The 22,605-nt window shown below is 38.7% G+C and overlaps 1 protein-coding gene across 1 annotated transcript in view; it reads left to right on the top strand.

Annotated features, from left to right (window-relative positions):
• LOC132982019 (sodium/potassium/calcium exchanger 3-like) overlaps positions 1–22,605 on the top strand; it is a 61,309-nt gene that overhangs the window by 25,476 nt on the left and 13,228 nt on the right. The window contains exons 3-6 of the mRNA XM_061048247.1: positions 11,908–11,984; positions 19,339–19,413; positions 20,787–20,871; positions 22,189–22,292. Of these exons, the coding sequence (XP_060904230.1) occupies positions 11,908–11,984; positions 19,339–19,413; positions 20,787–20,871; positions 22,189–22,292 (341 nt within the window). The remainder of the gene's footprint in view (positions 1–11,907; positions 11,985–19,338; positions 19,414–20,786; positions 20,872–22,188; positions 22,293–22,605) is intronic.

The following is a 22,605-nucleotide window of genomic DNA, read 5'->3' as shown; positions in this document are numbered from 1 at the left end:
AAAATCCTAAACTTGAAACAAGATGAGCTCATGTTAGCAGCAGCTCAGCTGGCAGTCCCCACACTGTATCTAAGAGTATTGACCGTGATAAGAACTACCAATGAATGAAATTCATATTTATCAGGATACTTTCCATACTTCCATCCTGGTAAATATTAGAATGGATAAATAAAGAACAAATAACTGTGATCATATTTTTAGCCATATTGTCCAGCAGTACTCAGTGACACTTATTGTTGCTGAACTTTTCAGTTCCTCCTCATGATGTTCTTCCACTGTGTTCACGGGGAGAATACTGGTGATATGAAATCACATTTGCGATGAACATCGAAGAAACATGAACAGTAAGCAGCTCGCTTTAGCAGTTCCATCCCACTAAAGACACTCTGAATAATTCACTGTGACTGCATTAAGCTTATTAACACATTTTGCACGCCTAATGAAACCATTGGCATCCATGAAGCTGGACGTCTGTGGGACCTGTATGAGAGGATATATGACATGCAGATGCTTTCTTGGCTCTTCACTTGTTTTAACAGGGAGGGGGGGGGTTGTTATGTTTTTTCTCTCATTAGCTAATATAAGAAGAGAACATCCAGATTTCACTGGAGATTATTTTTGATGTACTTGTAAAATATGCAGCAGCCAGTGGTTTTCTTGCTCTTCATAGCAATGCGGAAGCAGTGGGTCAGAAAGCGGTGTGGTGGGGGCAAAGGGGGCTTCCTGGTTTATATTTAAACCGCAGAGATTGCAGGAAATCCCCAAAGACTCTAAAGCATTACTCCACCTTTTCACCCCCATCTCTGTGCTGGTTATAAATAACATGAAAGATGGAGGGAGAGTTGGTTTTCTACTGGGATTTGTACAGTAGATGTGTGAGAGAGAATTTCAGGCCAAGAGCTAAAGCAACGCAGCCATATGCATGTGCATGGCCCTCCCACTGATCTCATCTCGATTTCACAGATAAACCCACACACTCTCACACATATATGATGATGACATGATGATCTGTACACATAAGGCTGAAATGTCCAGCCATTGACAGAAAATAACTTTGGATTGTTTGGTCGCTTTGCTATCTTTACAAAGTCAGGGAAAATAATTTACTTTGGGAACAATATTTACAAATATGGAGGAATCCTGAAATGTGTAAACATTTTTTTATGAATTAAAATGAACCTGGAATCATTCTTCATCACTCAGCAGAGAAGGTGGGCTCTGTTAGCTGCCTTCTCTTGTCAACACACAGAGGAGAGTTGTGTGGGTGAGCAATTTACCAAACAGTGTGTGGATGTGATTCATTTAATCCTGACCTGACTGTGAGAGTAAAATGTTTACAGGTTAAACATCATTTCTTTTTTTTACTTGTACATGTTTATAACCATAAAAAATGTGCGTGTGTCCATCAGTATAATGGCATACAAGTTTGAGTGCAACAAGAATTCTTCTTTGTGATTCTTCTTTGTGATTCTTCTTTGTGATTCTTCTTTGGCATGAATGGTATCAGGGGTCGCAAATGTGCAAAAATACCTTAAATTAAATAAAATCAATTAAGATAAAATGATTAACTTAATAAAATTAAGTGGAATAACTGAAGACCTAAGACTGTTCGTCTTAGGTGGCAATCAGTTACATATTGTGCGGCTGAATGTATACCTTTCGTCTCTTCTGCTAAACAGTTCTACTAAAAAGTGTTGTTAGTTCCTGGTCTGACTCTGCTGCTGTAACCTTGCTCAGTGAGTTTTTTGGGGGGGCTTTTATGCCTGTATTTAGAGATAGAACAGTGGATAGAGTCAGAAATTGGAGAGAGAGAGAGAGAGAGAATCATGCTCCTGCAGCAACATGTCCGATGTGTCATTGGGCAAGACACTTAACCCCAAGTTGCTAAATGTATAAATGTGTATAAATGGGATTAGTTACTTCTGATGGTCTCATGGCATCTCTACCATCAGTGTGTGAATGTGTAGGTGTGACATGTGGTGTAAAAGAGCTTTGAGGAGTCAGAAGACTAGAAAAGAACTATACAAGCTGAAGTCCATTTACCATCTACATTTCACTTGGAGGACAATAGCCTCTGAATATTGGCCAACAATTAATATATATATATATATTTTTTTATCAGATCACTTAGATCTGGCCACTACAAAAGGTGACAGATCTAAGTGATCTGATAAATCAAGTTACTGTACGGGTCAATGGTCTTGGTTGGGCCTTGGTCATCGGGGTTCAGGTAGAGTCATGAAGACCTTGAACCTGCTTTTAACGATCGGCAATATTTGACTGTTTCATTTGAATAATATATAGTTTTATAAAAATCGTTTTTTTTCTGATATTATGTTTTATTTGGGTATAATTTTATGCTCCATATCAAAAAAACTCAAATGTGATGTCTTCTTATTCTATTTTAAGAATTTATTTGTATTAAAAAAAAACTAGTGCAACGTTTAAACAAATAGATACAGTAGAAACTACATGATATGTTTTTATTGTTTGACTGGACAAATATAGAAGTTGTATTTATTTTGTGTCTACCCGTATCAACCCCCTTCTGCTTGGATTAAGATAATCTGGATGTTTACAAACAAAGGTATCCTTACCCGGCTCACAAAATGTGATCCAGATCAAAAGCCAAACAGGATTAAGTGATCTAATCTGATTTGAAATTGCTTTTTTTTTTGTTTGTTCTGAATGCCCCATTTTAAAGACTTGATCCAGTCCTGTATTAATCCAGTCACTTTATTTTATGGCACAGTGGTTTTTAAGTGAAGCCAATATGACACAAACCTTTCTCTCTTTTTAGTGAGAAGAATAGAACGAGTCAGTGAGTTTATTAAGAGCGTCCACGCAGTCTGGCAACAATACACTGACGGAACAAATAATGCAGAAGGAAGCCAGAAAGAGTGGAGGATGTAATAAGAGGCCAGGGAGATTTGGATGAAATGCAACAACACAGCAGCTAGCGTGACACGCTTGTGCATCTGAAAGGTTCAGTGGAGCGTAAAGGAGATGCAAAGGAGCCGCAGAGCTCCGGCACGAGGAAAAAACAAGCCAAACAGAAGTCATGCTCGGATCGACTCAGAGACCCCTCAGCATGCTCGCTGGGGCTCCCTCCAAATTGCAAGCTAAATTAGACTGGCATGGGATGATGCAGGCGTGGGCAAGCACGCGGGCAGTCAGGAGAGTGAAGCAGACCGAGGCAGAATGTGTCCCCCCGGCACGCTGAAGCCTGATTACTGATTGATACATTGACTGCTGCTTGATTGTTCATAGCGAAGAAGAACAGGTGACCGAGATGATTGCAGAAAGGGAAACCATGAAAATCCTGCTGCCCCTTTGGCATGTTTTGTGTGTGTCTCGCTCCATCTGCGTGTTCATGTTGGTCTGTATTTGTGTGTGTGTGTGTGTGTGTGTGTGTGTGTGTGTGTGTGTGTGTGTGTGTGTGTGTGTGTGTGTGTGTGTGTGTGTGTGTGTGTGTGTGTGTGTGTGTGTGTGTGTGTGTGTGTTTACTACAGCCAGCCATAGGCTATTTGGGGTCAAAGCCCCCTCTGCAGCTGTGGAGGGTTCATCCCAGTGACCTCACTTACAACTGCACTAATTAACCCGCCAATAATTACATCACTTCTTTCTTTCTTTCTTTCTTTCTTTCTTTCTTTCTCTCTTTCCTTCTTTCTTTCTTTCTTTCTCTCTTTCCTTTCTTTCTTCATTTCCTTCTTTCTTTCTTCCTACCTTTCTTTCTTTCTTCCTTCCTTTCTTTCTTTCTTTCTTTCCTTCGCTCTGTCTTTCTTTCCTTCTTTCTTTCTTTCTGTCTTTTCTTTCGTCCTTTCTCTTTCTTTCTTTCTGTCTTTCTTTCTATCTTTCTTTCTATCTTTCTTTCTTTCTTTCTAGCTTTCTTTCCTTCTTTCTTTCTAGCTTTCTTTCCTTCTTTCTTTCTATCTTTCCTTCTTTCTTTCTTTCTTTTTTCTTTCTTTTTTCTTTCTTTCTTTTTTCTTTCTTTCTTTCTTTCTTTTTTCTTTCTTTCTTTCTTTCTTTCTTTCTTTCTTTCATTGTCAAGCAAGCCCTTGACAACTAAAGTTACCCATTGCAGCCGTTCAGTCCACATCACTGTCCAGAAGAGCTGTGCTGTATAAAATCAAATCAGTAGAGACCCATATAGTGATATTTGTTTTTATGATATATTTATTTTCCCCACCCCTAAAAAAAAGTCTATTTGCCTTTAGTTCATTTTATCACAATGTTCGGCTAGTAGGCTGGCTTCACCTAAAGCTGCCACGAGCGAGAGCGAGAGAGAGAGAGAGAGAGAGAGCATCAGTGGTCAAGTGACATATGCAAAAAGTGAGTGAAAGCGAAAACGTTGAACAAAGAAATAAGATGTTATATTATGATGACTCAGCATAAACATGCTAAAAGGAGCTATAGATTCAGATTTTATTATGTAGCTGCTCGTCATCTGTGCGTTTCTGCTCGGATCTTCATCAGACCTAACCCGCTCACACGGCAAAGTCTCCATGAGACTACACAGTTTAAACGGTGAAAGAATCCCCAAGCACATGACTACAGGTTCAACAAAGTCTTTATTCACAGAAAAATACAAAGATCAAGCAGGCTATCAGAGTGATAAGAGTCATGCTGAGGGAAATCCAAAATGGCTAGGTCAAACAGACTATTGAAATGCTAAAGTTAAGGCTACATGCATGTATCACATCTCTAACAGGTTTCCTCCTCCTAACAGTCCAACACACATCACTGTTCCCATCATACCACAGGGCACATGTAATCATTGTTTCTTTTTCTGCTCCCTAAACATCATGCATAATGCACTGCATCTCTGCCCGTACTCTGCATGTAGTACACTAAACGTCAGCACTAATGGCAAATACACCTCGGCGGAGCAGAGGCTGCAACCGAGGAGTGACTCCCCTCCGCTGAAGACCGACACTCTATTATTTTTTTTGCCCACCTCCCCCTGCTGCTACTTAAACACTCTCTCTCTCTCTCTCTCTCTCTCTCTCTCTCTCTCTCTCTCTCTCTCTCAAGGAGACCCTTTCTCTGTTGCTATGGCGTTTTGTGTTCAGACCAAAACAGTCGAGCACACTTTATAAGCATGAGTGCTGGTATTGATGAAACAGATCAAAGGGGGCTGGTGTGAGTGGATACTTACAGTCCATGATAAGTTTGAGATATTTTTCCTTTTCACTAACATATGTGTAAACGTCTGTTCCAACAGATGCAGCAGAGTTCTTGTCTGCTCTGTGAGTTCTCAATCTTGAATTTTTGCCGACTGAAAATATGCCCAGAATCCTTTGTCCTTGATGGTTTCTGTTGACGTAAGGTGTCTCCTAGCAGTGTGTGTCTTTTGTTGGACATGAAAGCCTCCTTTCCCTTTGCTTAGTTGTCTTGTGGTAAAATGTGTTTGAATAAGTGACTCACCGCAGAAATCCAGCCGATGCGTAAGTAAGGAACTGCTAAAAGTATTGATGAAAGAAGACTCTTGATCTTTTGGCTGTGTAATCATTTGAATGCGATCATATGGCCTTGTTTTAATGAATGGGTTAGTAGGTGTAAGAAATTCAGAGTACTGAGCGTCAGAGTTGGCTTTATGCATCATTTGTGGCCCGAAATAAGCATTGACGAAAGCAACCTTGGATTGTTTTATATAATCATACCTTGGAAACTTGACGGTGAAATTACCACTTTATGCAATACAAAATATACAATTTGCAATCACAAGTTGTCGAAAAAGTCTCAATGTACTTATAGATTAAGCTCTAGGAATGCTTAATTCTGAGGAGTGTTTTTGAAGTTAATTTGCCTTAATTGCGGTGTGCTGACTGAACGGACATGCGCTGAAGCTGTGTGTAGATGTATCCTGTTATTTGTAAGTTAGACAGCCCAGCCACCAATTGAGATCAAAACTCGACTGAAACTCCCGTTCTTCCTGTTATTCTTTGTCCAGTCTCCCTTTTATTTGAATAATTTAAGATTTTAGTTTGTCTCTGATGAAGACGAAGTGCGTCGAAAACTTTAGTCCTTTGCACCTTAATAAATTTGCCGTAAGTGATTATCGTGCTCCGGTACTTTCTTTGGATTCTGCCTGTGTGAAGGAGTCCTTTGAATTCATTTTGACGTCTTAGCTCCTTCTCCGAGAGCACCGACCTCCATCTGTGGAGGGGCTGAAGCACAAGAATTTCCTTCTACTTGAAGTCATAGCACCTGTGAGGAAATGAAAGTCTTTAAGAAGTTCACTTAGCCACCATGACTCCAACCAGTTATTTGTGGACGACCGTCTTGAAGGCTCAGGTTTGGCATTTTAGACACCAGCATCTCTGTATTTTTTCGAGGACCAAAATGTGATCACATATGAACAAGAGGGATAAATATTACTATGCCTAAATAGTGACCTGTGACCCATTCCTAACGCATATCCTGCCTGTTTTACTCTTACACCATTCTGTGTAGAAGAAGACTTGAAACTAGCCATTGAGATCCTAAACACACAGAAATAGATGATTAAGACAATCTGGATGGAGTTAGAATGAGAGTCAAATTATTGGTTGACCTCCATACACAGCATCTTTTGCAGTCAGGGGTGTTGCCCCCTGCTGGTCATAGGATAGACTGCATACTTCCCCTTCAAAACCAAATAGTTGAACACAGTGTTTTGCTCAATTTGAAAAAATATGATTTACAGTAACTGATGCTCAAGCATGTTATCTCTTAATGTCCCCCATTGAAATGTAGATTTGAATCTTTTGAGTTTTTTGCAATTACTTCATGAATGCAAATGTCCAACATAAGTTCAGTCCAAAGACAAGATGGTATGGATGTGACCACTGCCATCTTTTGTCACCAGACCAGAAGAAAAACTCCATGAAGAGGGTTGTCATTTTGTCTGAAATGCTCAACAACACAAATCAGGCCAGTGCAGCTGGATACTGTGTATATCACTGAGTGAATGTGTGAAGGTTATATCAGACTAACAAAGTAAAAGTTATCTCCTTAAGTTGGTTAACATATACTGTCCCTAGCTCGCTCTTAAATGTTTATTGTCACCAGCTGTTAAATGGGAATCTTCCAAATTGTGGTCTTGGCTATAAATACTGTATGTCTCAGGCTAATAGGTCCTCCAGTGTAGCTCTGTTTCATATAAGGGGGCTGCTGATGTAAGCCTTCATTCTGAATACATTCAGGTCCGGCTTCCAGGCAAGTGTTGAACTACTACACAGTGAATGACCCTTTGTATGTTTTCTTTTTTTGAATAAAAGAGAGTCGTGCTTGCGAGTTAGCTGCAGGCAGTGAGCTGAAGCTGCACTGTAACACACTCGACATGCGTCATTCTTTACAATCACCTGACAAACGCATCCTCCCACTTCTGTTTAAGCTGCAGGTGTTCTTCTGCTCTGTTGTTGTTTGCTATCTCTGCCTTGCACCAGCACTGTGCTCATTCCTTCAGCTCCACCACTGCTCCAACATCCACTCGCAGGTTCAGGCTATAGGCATGCATGTAAAACAAATCTGCAGCGAGTAATAAGGTCGGTGCCTAGACGCCAAACTTAACCATGTGCTACTGCTACTGCAAAACACATTTTAAACATGAGCTGTCTGGAAATACAGCTAAGACCTGTAAACTAGACCTGTTACAATTTGTCATTTTAATGTTTATTCCATTTCATAATGTGTTGGTAAGCTAACACTGCACAAGTGAAGAAATATGATAGGTCTGCCATGCCTATTTCTTGGGGTCTTGTCTACAGACAGTTGCATTGTTCCCATGTAGTAAGAGTAGTCTATCTGTTTCAAATGTATGTGGCAGTGTGACATATCAAAGAGTGCGAAGGAGAATGACACACCTTCAATGACCCTAACCCTAACCCGTAGATTTCTTTAATTAGTTTTCAATAAAAGGCGTTACATACAGTACATGTACATTTTTTAAAAGGGCAAGGTAAATATTATGTAGCTATTTAGTCAAATATATTATCCGCTCTAAAAATGTAGATTTAAAACAGTCAAAGTGTCTTAAGTAACCTAAATATATCTACCAGTACTAACGGATCCGTCGTTCTTGGGTGTTAGAATCCAGCGCTCTGGGCCTCCAATGACTCACATTGCAGTATGAGTTGAAAAATCCAAGGTTCTTCAATGGGCACAGGAGCGCTCAGGAACGCATTACACACCACCATGTGTCACTTGTGTATCACTGATTGCACAGCTCTGGACAGCTCCCTATGTCAATACTGTCCATTTACAACATTTACATCTACCTCCAGCAAAGTATGTTGTATTTAATCTTTTCATATTTAAGACTAGTAATGCTTAGTTAAATCCTGGATGTATATATTCTCATTCTTAGTTTTGATATTTTTAGTACTTATTTACTTTGTAGTTAATATTATATTGTGTTTATTTGCTAATATTGTGTGTTTGGATAACCTGCTGCTGTAACGCCACAATTTCCCAGTTTGGGATCAATAAAGTAATTCTATTATAATCTATTCTATTCTATTCTATTCTATTCTGTACCAGCAAAAAGTAGGCAGCAGAGGGGCATGTCCCATGAACTGAGACGTAAAGACCGGGTCATGCAGTGTCACTGGATCAGAGCTGCAGACCTGATTAGCATGAGTCAGCTGTATTTTAAGTTTTTTCTCCACACGCCTGTAAACCAGGTGCACATATTGTTGTTTATTTATTATTTTTATGTGAAATAGATCGTTTCCTAAGTTTTCATTATTGCGATGCTATCCCTATAGCCGTTTAATGTTTTTTTTCCTCCATCATGTGTTAACATCAACCTAATGAACTAAGATATACATCCTGGTCCATCTGTAAGAAGTTGTGTCTATACCCTGGAGAATAAAGCACCAGCAGCCACTGCAAAGACAACATTTACAAAAAAAAGGTTCAGTGGATGGTTGTGGGGTTGCAGTTCTGTACCAGCTACTTCTCAAAGGAAACTTCATCTTTATTAGAACTGTAATTAGCAGGATGAGTTTTCACATCAGATCCAGCATTCTGCTTATTGTGATTTTTTGTCATCTGTATCATCCTTTTCTCAGCGACATTGAACCTCTTCCCTCACATGAGAGCTGCTTGTTCTTTCCCTTTACACACCAGCCTGGCATTTTGGTTGGGTGGAGTTAAAGCAAGCTAACACTGGCTTGTAACAGTAAATATTAAACACATCCAGCTGCCGCTGTGAGATGGCCGTCTGCTGTGCTGCTTTGTACCCTCTGTGGCTTTTACGGGCTGCTCTGTATTGTGTTATGCTTAAAAAGTTTGAGCAGTTAAGCAGTGCAGAGGGGGGACCGCAGCGAGATGCTGTGGATGCAAATAGGTCAACAGAGAAGAAAAAAGTTTGGAGAGAGGGATAAAGCAGTGGGAAAGTAATAAACTGTTGTGCTCTGGTTTTTGTCTCTGGAACATTTTGTGGAGGTTTTTTTATTCTTGAGACTAAATGTAGGTGGATGATAAACTACTCCAGGCTCACTCAGTTTATTCATTCATTCTTTCACCCACCTGCCTCTCAAATAAAGTGCATTCTGCTCTGTGAGATGCAGACCATGTAACCTTGATGTTCCTGATTCTTTAGTCTCATATCATGAGCATGCTGTCACCGACAAGATTATCAGAGTTAAACTTTCAAAGTTCATTCTTTTAAAGTCACCTTAAAACAAATCTAGCATTAGGGTAAGACTGACTGGAAGATTCCAAAAGTCAGTCTTATGCAGCCTAAAGAATGTTGGAGAGTTGATCATTTTCATTTTGGAATTTGGTCCAACATGTTAATATTAAACTTTATCGGCAAAGCCCATACATGCACTGGATAAAAAAAAATGGTCGAAGCCACCAAGATGACACCCACAGGTTTTAGACTCCCATTTTAAAGCCTTAAGTTTGCTTCTTATTGTTATTTTTTTCGACAAGATAAGATAACACTTTATTTTCCATTTGCACAGAAATGTTTACTTGCATTACAAGCTCAGAAATCCTCGCATCACAATCACGTGATGAGTCTTAAAAAGAAGCTGTTAAATTGCTCCGTTTCTAAATCAGACTTAAAATAAGGTAGAATAGAATAGAATAGAATAGAATAGAATAACTTTATTGATCCCAAACTGGGAAATTGTGGCGTTATAGCAGCAGGTTGTCCAAAAACACAATATTAGTAAAAAACACAATGTTAGCAAATTTAAACACAATATAATATTAAATACAAAGTAAATAAGCACTAAAAATATCAAAACTAAGAATGTGAATATATACAACCAGGATTTAACTTAGCATTACTAGTCTTAAATAGGAAGATTAAATGTAAATGTGCAAAAACAGAGTTGTAAATGGACAGGTAATCTTACTAAGCAGAACACTAATGTCTCTTGTCTTTTGATGCACCAGTCAATACATTTTTTTGTGTTACAGCTTGAATCACAAATATTGTTTTGTATCCAAACGACCTGGTTTTATACACTAAAGTCACAAAATAAAACAGATTATCTGATAGAGGCAAGCAGTAAAACAGCAAATCCTGTTTCTTGCAATGTAAAAACGAGTTTTGTCGATTGAATCTGGGGGCTTTAAATAGAGAGAGATGGTTTGAACTAAAGGCTCTTTGCTTTAACAAAAAGTTCTTCAGCTGAAAATCAGGAAACTTTTCATGTTTAGGGATCTGAGCCTATCATATTCAGAGTTTTTATTGGAAAGTAATTGATCGTCTGCATCCCCAAGATTTAAGATCACCTTGCAGAGATTTACAGCCGGTCTCATAGCTCCTGGACAAAGCAAACTACTGGAGCATATCCAAAAAAGAAATTGAAGCTATCAGCTAATTCACACCCCCAAAATGAGAATACCTGTTAGTGCCCACACCTGAATTACCCGTAGCATGCTAAAGGCTCCTGTGAGTTTGTTAGTTTCTACTTCACCAGGATCTCTGCAAGGTCCTCTGTGTTTACTGCGAAGGTAAATTAACTAATTATATTTCTGTTTTGGCAAAAAAAAAATGTTTTTGCATGCTAGCAGCCATTATCCAAGATCTCTACATGGTGCCTAGTTGGCCTTTCCCATGAAAAAGGAGTAGGTGCTTAAATATGTAACAGATGTTAGCGGTGACCTGCGAATGTGCTCCTGATTAGTGTGTGAGGAAACAATGACAGGGGTGATTTGATCCTTGAGAGGTGTGAGGCAAAGGTTCCTAAAAACACTCCGGTAGCCCCAGAGGCCTGTCGCGGGGTCTCGGGCAGTGAAGGGGGGAAACCGTGGGGGCCGTGAGAGAGAGAGAGAGGGGAGGAAGTCAAGAACCATGGAGCGAGGGTAAAATAACTCAGGGCACCATTTAAAGCTCCCTCTTCTTTTCACTCTCTCTCTCCCTCTGCCAACTTTCCACTCCTCTATCTCCGTCTTCTGCACACAAACAGTGTGCTTTCTGTCGCTCCATTGTCCTGATATTCCCCATGCAAAGAAGAGGAGTTTGAAAAGTACAGCTGAAACTCCAACCACCTTTCCTCTCTCCTTTTGCTCTCCATCCCTCTTGCCTTACCCTAAATATCCCTCGTGCTATTTATAAAATGGACTCTCTCCTCTTCGCCCTCGCTTTGTCCTCCTAGTGCTCCTTTTTTCCATTTCCCTTTTTTTTTCTTCTTCTTGTTGCTCTCCCAGGAAGGAGGCCTGCTCATACGCAGTCCTTGGCTAGGGCACAGTTGCCACTTCACACACACTTGGGCAGCGTTTCTCTTTTGGCCCATTTTTGTCAGAAACACATGGGTTTAATGGTTTTCTGTGCTCAAAAAGGTTCACCTTCCTGCTGGGCTTTTGAAATATGTTCCTGTCCCAACCCCATCACATACATATTCACACACTCTTGTGCTGTTTATTAACTGTTCTGACCTGTATGTTTCTGTCTCCCTGCAGCTCTGCACGAGTTCCCGACAGACCTGTTCACACACAAGGAGAGAACAGAAGGAGCTGTGGCCCTGCATGTCCTGTGTGTAAGTTACCTTCTCCTACAGATTTCTACATTCCTCTGAGATTCTGTGTAAGGGCTAAAGTGACCTTTTTACATTAAGGACAATACAACTTTGAATATTTTCTTTTCATATCCCACTCTTTAAACTTGAAAGATCAGGAATTCCTGAAGGGGGAAATCTTCAAATTTGGCATAAATATTCATGTTTCTCTAGAATCTGGTGGTCAAAGGTCAAGGTCACAGTGACCTCAACTGTGTTCCAAATTCTGAAGAATACAACATCTCAGCAACACCCGAAGGTTTTAATCTGATTCATTCTCTTCCCTTCTTGAATGTGTATGGGGCAGTTTCTCTCTCTGTAAACGACCCATACTTGTTTGTTCATGTCAAAATGAAGACATATTTACAATTCCATGCTTGTGTTTCATGTAAGCTACTTATGCATTTTTTTTTATTTGTGTTAATGTTAACATTGAAAAAATCAGTCCTGAAATAATCAAATGAATCCCCAGTCATCTGTATTGACAAAGTTACACTTTTTACTATTGGTTAAAACATAGGTTGGTATAAACTGAAACATGTTTGGTTGGAGGAGGCACAGAAACACAAGGTGCTGATTCTAGGTGTTGTCTATGGGCCCAACAAACGCTCGCTGTGCTCAACACACGCTCCATACTTCTCCCTCTGGAGCCACTTAATGCAAAAATAACTTTGGAAAAATGAGCCGTAGAACTCCCCAACAGCTTTTAACAGACTTTGATGTTTAATATCTGTGAAGTTTCCCTTGTACGTCACATCAGTTGCAACATTAAAAATGCAGACGCTTCAACCAAAAAAAACATCACATAGCAACACTATCAGTCTCATTAACTGTCAGACCAATTACTTGAAGGATCATCCAAAGATGGTCTGAACACATGTTACCATTTACTAATTCCCCAAAGGTTTTTAATTCATTTTTGAGGTAATACAGAAAATCATAAAAAAATTAATTATGTAAATTAATACATTTTTGTCTTTTAAACCTGATCCAGAAATTGTTGCCCAATGGTGTCAAATCCGGGGTCGCGGCATAACTTTGTATCTATGAATTTTAAGTGTTTTAGCCAGGAGCATAGCATAGGCTCCCATGTTTTGCCTTTCTGGTTGAGCTGAAGATCCTGGGGTATTATACCAGTTATTGCCTTCATTTCAAAAGCTTCTGTAGATATTTCCAGCAGGTTGTACAATTAGAATCAGAATCCGTTTTTATTGCCAAGTACGTTTATGACAAATTTTATATTGAGTTTCCCTCAGTCCATTGCAAGGAAACACAGTTTTGATGCAATTGCCAGACGTCTTCTATGTACTCATTATTAAGTTCCATTTGACCTTTTACGTTGGACATTAAACAAGCTTATTGGACAAGTGTCATGTAACAGGTAGTAAAAGGAGGAAGGCCCAGGAATCGATGCGGAAGGTTGAATCAAGATTCACTGTATGAGCGAAGCCAACCCAATATTATCCGAGCATGGCAAGCCCAGTTCTAAAAAAGTATATTGAGTAGGCATTTGTAGAATCTTCATTTTTTCCTTATCTTTAATCTCATTGTCCACCTTAAATGCAAAAGACTGCTGTGTATAAGAATCGCCACCCCATGGTTACTGCTGTTATAAGAGGAGTGAAACACCTGACCCACCCAGCTTCTACATAGTTTCATGTGTTTGAGATCTGAAACATGGGTCTCCTGAAGGAAGCCAATCTGGCATCCTTCTTCAGGAAGGAAAGTTTTGTCCCTTGACCACATGGTTTATCCCTTTAATGTTAACGTTGACTATTTATATGTTGGGTTAGGGTATTCCAAAAAGAAAAGTAGCAACACAGGAGGAGAATAATAACTGCAAGACCTCTGAAGCAGATAACAAGCAACCCAGGCAAACATAAGTGGTGACAGATAAATAGGAATGGAATAGAGAGAGAATGGGATGTAGGGGACACAGACTATTAAAGTGCTAAAGGTCAATATATATATATAAATATATATATATATATATATATATATTGAGCTATTAACTAAAATGTTATAATACTGATTGATTAACTGTATGTTCCATCTCATAAATCATTAACTCTGAAATCAATCTGATCAGCATTTGACTTTTTGGAAAGAAAGATTACACATAGATTTTGAAAATCAAAATTTGAAATTTGTTAAAAAAATATTTTTTATTGATTTTATTGTGAAAACCTTTAATAAAAACGTGTAAAAATAATCTTTACATAAGGGAAGTAAACATAATATTAGCAGGTTAACATAAAATTGTTTTTATCATAGTTTAATACTATGTTTAGGTAGTGACAAATTTGGGGAGAGGAAATACATTCCAAAACAGTCTAAAAATACAATATCAAATTTGACTGTTCTTTTACTAGATATGTGTACTTCAGATGTGGAACAATATATATATAGGGAAAAAAATGTGGGAATAAAACTTAAAAAATTTCTAAATATTTCCAACCTGACTTTGAACCGATTCGGTAGAATGGCCCATATATATCAAAATATTTTGTGTCAAAGGAAACACAGTTACTAAAAATGTTTTGTATGAATGAATGAATGTTTGGCCACTCATTTGAACCCTAAGCAATCTGTGTGTACCTTAATTTTTTTCAGCTTTTTTTTTTTTTAAATAAATGAAAGATGAGTGTATCATTTCTCATCATGATTGCCATATGTCCTCAGAAAGATCATAAGTGTGGCCCAGCAGGGGTCAATATGTGGGGTCAAGGCTATGATGTTAGCCTCTCTGCTGTCACTCCTGTGTGCAGGCAGAGTGCACAGTCATCGGTACATGAAGACCTGTGTTGTGTTGTTCAGTTGCTGGTAATCTCTGGGGGAACGACTGTAATGGAGGTTCATGCCAGCATAGCATCGTCTCCGGGGAACTTTGCTGATCATAAACAGAGCACTAAGAACTACCCAACATGTTTGACATTACCGCCAATGTCACTACTTACAGTGCACCCACCCTCTGAGTTAGCCTTTTCCTGCTGCAGAAGGGCAAGTGAAAGTAACCTTTTGTAAGATGCTTGTGCATTAAAAAAAAAAAAAAAAGCAAAAATAGACTATATCATCAGAAGCTATTTCCTTGTGATGTCTAACCTTTAAAATAATATTCCATGTCCTTTTTTTTTATAGCAGGTGTTACTAAACTTGACATTGTAGAAAAAGATAAGCTTAATGTGAATATCAGGAAGGACATCAGGACAAATACATGCTGCGTATACTGTCTAGCTGAAATGCTGTTTCTATTTTCCCACTTTTGGAACATTTAGAATAGATGCCCGAGGTGAAAGCCTGCTTGCTGTTACTGCAACTATTTGAACTGTGACATGCAGTGTAGTCTCTGAAATGTCTTCAAACAGGTTTTTCAAAAATAAATCAGGTGTTAGCCAGGGAACAAGATAAATGGGAGTGCTATGGGTCTCTTATCATGCTCAGGATAAAAAGCCGTATGCCAGGCTGCAGTAAAGTGCTCTTAAAGAAGGTATAAAACTGCTAAAGGTAACATTGAATTAAAATGAGAATTTCTTATATTTTTAGATGAAGTTCACTCACGACCTCAGAAACAGCTGATAAACATATCTTAGAGAAACACACTGAGGTGCACCCGTTTAAGGCTGAGTCATTTTTGCAGCAGTCTGGGTTACATTGATAGTTCAGTTAGGCATTTGCTGCATGTCATCCCTCCTCTCCTGACTTTCCTCTCTATCTTCCACTTTCCACCTATTTATAAAATTAAGATAAATAAATCTGTAAAGCCGATTTTGAACCAACTTTGGTCCAGTCTTATTTTGGCGACCCCTGCGGACAAAGCAGTGTCTTATTTTTACTGATCTTGTCCTGTACATACGTAAATGGTATTTTTTGGGGGGGTTTTCACAAAAAAGGCCCTTCTGGTCTGCATGCAGTTAACTGTTTTGTCTGACACTGGGCAACAGGATGGTTGATTATGGTTAAGTTTGCATCTTTATGATTGGACTTTTTTTCTCTCTGGCGGCCCCTACTGTAACAAGAGGTAACTGCTTGTGCATTTTACAGACCTCACTCTGACAGATATACAAACTGACTGAAGGTTTTGACTAATGTGAAAAAATAATTGATGTCTTATTCTTCATGAGTGTCATCGTCTGTTTGTTCAGGTATTACAACTGTTCCCGCACAACTCAGAGACCAGAGAAGGCCAAAAGTCCAACTTGCAAATCAACCACTCCTTAACGGAGTCGACTTGAATAATGACACAACCATATTGATGATACCAAAGTATCACATGGTCTTCTGCAAATGCAAGAGTCGTTATAGCTCAATCGCAATTAGTGTTGATAAGAGAGTGTTAGAGCGGCAGTAGCTCAGTCAGTAGGGACTCGGGTTGGGAACCGGAGGGTCAAGACCAAATCTGCAAATTTGTCTGGTAGCTTGAGAGCGCCAGTTCACTTCCTGAGCACAGTCGAGGTGCCCTTGAACCATGTACCGTACCCATTAGTGCATGTCCATAGCATCCTGTTTGTGCATGTGTGTGTATTTCAGCCTATGTTTGTGTGGTAGGGCTTTGCTCCAAAAAATCGCTTTTGCATGATATTGTCATGTGCTCCTTGCAGATGATACAGAATCGATGGGGTTGCGGAGCTGTGATGACAGTTTTGAGTGACAGTTGAACTATGGTGCAGTTCACAATAACACCTTAGCCGTAGCTCTGGGGTGATTATTTTATCAAGATTGGAGTGATTGCTTACCTGTCTGTTTACCTACCCAACTGCATATAGTACCCATAATATAGTCTACTCTGTTTTTACAGTTACCTAGACTTAAGATGAGACTTGATCACAAAGTAAGAATTAGGAAAAACGACACATTATGCAAGAGAGTACCATATGAATTACTGATGCTACTTTGTGCATATGGGATGCCAAAGGGTAGTGAGCCATGGTAAAGCATTGAAACCTATAATCAGAACACATTGGACGTTAAGGCGTTATATGTGAGATATATAACACAAATGACATGGTGAAAACTGTTAAGATAACTCTGCATGAGTCGTTTACATGCACATACACTGCACATGTGTGGGTTCAGTCTTACCTCTCACGCAGACGTTTGTAAGTTCAGCTCACTCTCACCTGCTTTCAGAAATAGAAAATAGAAGAACTCCTAATGCAGAGTAATGTGTGACTCGCTTCTGGGAACAAAAAGGGAAAAGCAATATTCACTCTCCGTGTCATTCTGGGTGAAAGCAGGTCTTTGAAAGAATATTCATGCTTTCCTTTGTTCACACATTCCCAGACAGTTTTGTCGTGACTACCTGTCAACCTGACATTTCTTCTCTTGATCATTGTGATCCGTCTCTCATCCCGTCTTCGTTTTTTTTCTCTGTGCTCTTCATGCAATATTGGATGCCAAGAAGAGGTGGCACACAGCGGGTGTTTATGCAGTAACAAAGTAGGAAAAGAAAACATACATAGTATTTATTAGGTGTTGTCACCAATCAGTTATTAGTTAAGTTATTACTCAGAGGAGGCATATATAATGTGAAGAGAATATGTCCAAGCACAGAACCTTGTGGCACTCCATGACTAAATTTTTTTTTTTTTTTAAGATTTATTTTTGAGCTTTTTGTGCCTTTAATGGAGAGATAGGACAGTGGATAGAGTTGGAAATCAGGGAGAGCGAGAGAGTGGGGAATGACATGCAGGAAAGGAGCCACAGGCCGGATTCGAACCTGGGCCGCCCGCTTTTGAGGACTATAGCCTCCATACATGGGGCGCACGCACTAACCACTGCTCCACCAGCGCCTCTCTCCATGACTAACTGAAGTGTGCATAGAGGACTTATTGTTATTAACAGTCAGTATAACTCCTGCCCTAGAAAGACTATTGAGGAGACCCAAGGGCCCTTGTTAGGACCTCTATTGTTTTTGTCTACAATTTATATTTGTTTCCAGAACCATTGTCATTTATTTGCCATTGGAATGAATATAACTTTTCGTTGCAAGAATTGGGGCTTCAATTTGTTTTTGATATATTTTTAAACAAGATAAAGGGTAAGACAATATTGTTGACATCGATATAGTTTGCCTATTTCACCTTCCACTGTCTGTCCATCTTAAACCTGCTCTGCCTCTCTCTCTCACTCTCTCTGAGAGCTAAACTTAAAAAAACACAGCTGTATGTATGTTATAGATGAGCCTTCTGTTTGCAGATTGATATTATTGGATTGGTTGTCCTTTCGAGTGTACTGTATATGAAAACTGCATCCAAATAAAATGTATTTTGTCCGTAGCAGTATTTGATTATTCAAAATAGTATATATTATAGATAATAAATTATTTAAGTTACAAACTTAAATGTATGATGTTGAAGGATACTTAGAGGAAAATGCAGATATAATCAACCTGGCTTAGTTCCCTAGTAGTGGCTACTGTGACTCTATTGGTGCTTTGCACTAATTATATCTGTAGAGGCTAAACATGAGGAATCCCAAGTTCATGCAGCAAAGCTGAGCTATAAGAATTTTTAAAAGAACCATCAAATCCCTTGTTCATAATATTAAAGGTTTTAAGAGACATGTCAGATTTAAAAACAAGTCATAGAAGTGAAAATAAGTCTTCACTGAAAGTTGCAAAAATAAGCAAGAAATCAATGACTTAAGGTGGAATATTATCTCGTTTGGTTCAAAACATTTATACAGCAGTTACAGTGCAAATATTGCCGTAAAGAATTTAATGAACAAATATAAACCACATTACATATTAAATGTGTCAAATACTATTATTTTACTTGGGTCATGGTTCATGTTGCTTTCCAGTTTATCTCATTAGGGAAATAAACAAAAACACACAACCCTCCCCTTCTGGGCTTTATAATGAAGGAGTGAGTTTAAAAAATGAAAACTTAATCTCCTAGTTTAAAATGCAAGCAGTGTGGTCCCACAGTCCTGTTATTCATGAATATTTGATGTCTTTTCTGTTAATGTGCTGCACCGCATTTGCATCGGATCAAACCTCTGTATCTTTAGCCTTCAATTACTAAGCCTGTTCCTTCATTTTTCATGGTAATTAAATCTAAATTTAATGTAGTAGTTAGAGCGATGGGTTGTTCTTCACCGTAGACACAGACAGAGATTTGTTCAAGATGAAGATTAAATGGCATGAAAAGATGTAGACAGTGGTGGACACCATCACATGGTACTGTTAAAATGAGATGTTGAAGAATACATCACAGCTGTCTGAACTTTGTGAGTGTTGTTGGGTGGATTACTAATCCTATATCATGTGTGTAAATCATGTTCATACCTCACTGATCCCTGTAATATTCATCTCTCTCTCTCCTTCTCTCCACAGACCATTTACATGTTCTGTGCCCTGGCTCTTGTCTGTGATGACTACTTTGTCCCTTCATTGGAGAAGCTGTGTGAGGTAGGAATGTGAGGTCACAGATATGTGTTTGAAACTTTCCTTATTATACTAAATTAAATGACAAAAAAAGGAACAAGTCAAGAAAAATCCAAAGTTATTTTGCCTTCATCTTAATGCAGTTTAAGAGGATGGCTTATCGACTTGAAGGACAGATTTTTCTCGAGCATTCACATTTTTTAGAGCTCGAGAAAAAAGAGCCCCTGCTCATAATTACATTTGTTCAGCTCATGCTTCAATTGTACGTCTGTGCTCGTATATTGTTGCTCACAAGCTCATCCATTTATTTATAAATGTACAATTCATCCGAGCTTACAATTAAAGCACAAGCAGAACAAATCTAAGTGCAAGCTTGAATATTTTAAGTTGCAAGGGACAAATCCAGAACATTTGAATCACACAGTCACACTTTCCAACTTAGACCACGCTCTGGAACAAACAGTGTTGCAAAACTCCACAATGAAAAAGTTTTGTGGTGATGATGGATCAAGAGTTTACTACTCAGGAACTACAAATGGGATAATTACTCCTCTGTCTTTTATCACACAGTTAAAATACAGCAATGACGTGTTTTGGTTGTATTATTTGTTTTAAAGACAGTGACTGTAATTGAACACATGCAATTGCCATAAATTAATGTAGGCCTAATATATGAAAAGAATTGCTCAATTTGTATCCCTGCTAAGAGATTTTTTTTCTCACAAGCTTTCTTCACATAACTTGATACTCAACTTGATACTTGATACTCATTCTTATATTGGTGTATTGAATCTCTAACCGCAGTATCTAAAGAAGTATTCTTGTACTGTAGTAAACACCAGATTAAGTATTACAAATGAGAGCTTTAGTAGATCTGTCCGCTCAGGGCCACGATTGAGACAATTCTACTACACTACAATTCTACAATTCACTTAGCAGATGCTTTTATCCAAAGCGACGTACATCAGAGAGTAAGTACAACACAAGCAAGGATCTAGAAAAAAGGGAACAATGTCAGAGCAAAAGATCAGCTTTGAGTCTGATTGGACACACAGGTGCTGACAGGAAGTGACCAGAGGCAAAGCACAACATTGACGACAGTTCTTGAGAGCTCTAATCAGTATAGAAACCATCTTATAAGTCGTCTTTATCAAACAAAAACCATCGTCATTACCATCATCATCATCAATAATATGGAGACCATCATCATTAAGTTAGTAAGTATTCACGAAAGAGCTGGGTCTTTAGCTTTTTCTTAAAGGTGCAGAGAGACTCTGCATTTACTGAATACATTTTTTAATCACTCTGGATTATTTTGATGTTAAATGGTATTTCTTAAAATGTGAACCTTGTCTTTCGAATTTTAACCCTTTTTGTCTTTGACATCTCTCCGGCAGCGTCTCAATCTCAGCGAGGACGTAGCGGGGGCCACTTTCATGGCTGCTGGTAGCTCGGCCCCTGAGCTCTTCACATCTATCATAGGTATTAACACAAACCTCCCCTCCATGTACCCTTTTGTTGTACTCTAACATATCCTGCTACACTCAAGCTGCATTGTTTAGGTACCCTTCATGTCTTCATATTAAAGGGCAATACAAGTATTTGCAAACTGTTGTTGTTCTTTATATATTTTGGGGCCTTTATGATCATTAGGTTTATAACAGTTTTTACATTCAGAGAAAAATACACACCACAGTATTTTCAACACTCCACTGACAAAAGCAGTAATTTAACCTCACCAAACACACGAGTTACATCTCCGCAGCTGCCTCATTCAGTTACCTTGTTTGTGTTTTTATTTTTCCTGCTTTAAATAGTTGATTTTGATTCAAACCAGTATTTGTGAAACACAGTTCTAGAGAAAAATGACCAATCACGGCAGCAGCAGACTAACAACTCATGTGTATTTGTCAGTGGAGGGAGGTAACAGCTGCTTCAAGTTTTATTTAAAAAAAGCATCTTTCTCCTTAACAGAGGGTCCGTCTCTGTTTGGATGCTTTTTGTAATGCTGTTTGAATCCAGGAATAACAATGTGTACCTGTCATGTCTAAGATCTGGCATAACAATAGTCGGTTTCGGAGCAATCTTTTAAAGCCATCAAATACCAGTCATTTTCAAGCCATCAAGTTTAAAAATACTGGTACCCCCCCCCCCCCCCCCCCCCCTTAATGGATGCTTAAGAAAAATATTTAAATCTCAAGACACACTTAGTAAACAAACATGGTTTCAATTTACAGAATCACATAAAAGTCTTGTTATGTAATGAGGTCCACAGAACTGCTGATGAGGAGTGAGGGCATGTATTTTCACTTTGATCAAAGCAACTCTCTGTGTGGTACGTCCGTCACAAACAACCATACGAGTACAAATCACTTCAAAGGCTGGCCTGTTACATTACATGACTTTGTTCTTTATATAGAAATCTAATTATACATACAGACCGGGCTTAAGAGATTCAAATCTCTGCTGATTTGTTACCAAATATCAAAGCGTCTTTGGGTTTTATCAACCACTGACACAAAGAATCTTCTTCTTCTCTGTGCTTATTGTTAGCTCGGAGTCAGAGAAATAAATCCATGACAACATAGCAAAGCTTTTTTACAAATGTTTTGACTGTTATTTACGATATGTTTGTTAAATACCACAACTGGAAATAACAAGTAATTTACAACAACACCTAATCTGTGCTCTCTAAGGATTTGTAATGATGTGTGGATTTTGTGTGTGTGTGTGTGTGTGTGTGTGTGTGTGTGTGTGTGTGTGTGTGTGTGTGTGTGTGTGTGCTTGTTCTCTCCACAGGGGTGTTCATCACTAAAGGAGACGTGGGCGTGGGGACCATCGTGGGTTCAGCAGTTTTCAACATCCTCTGCATCATCGGTGTTTGTGGCTTCTTTGCTGGCCAGGTATGAGTCGGCATTTTCACAGATTCACAACAAATAGATGAATGTCACCTTAAATGTTCGGCCAAATAAACAGACAGTTTCTCAAAGTGCTTGTAAGGAATTGGTAATAAGGGACAAATATGATCAGGAATATTTCCTATATTGATTCATATTTATGTTAAATGGGCTAATGCTGCCTGTTTAAGGAGTTTCCTGACATTGACAGATCCCTTAAAGTGACGGACAGTTTATTTGTTTTGCTTACAAAGCAGTTTATACTATCACACATTTTCTATGTGAAGTGTCAAGTATGATTTTTTTTTTTTAAAGTTTA

Source organism: Labrus mixtus, chromosome 2 (assembly GCF_963584025.1).
Source record: "Labrus mixtus chromosome 2, fLabMix1.1, whole genome shotgun sequence".
In the NCBI taxonomy this organism is placed as follows: Eukaryota; Metazoa; Chordata; class Actinopteri; order Labriformes; family Labridae; genus Labrus; species Labrus mixtus.
The sequence above is the reverse complement of the archived record's forward strand: the minus strand, read 5'-3'. Positions and strand labels throughout refer to the sequence as shown.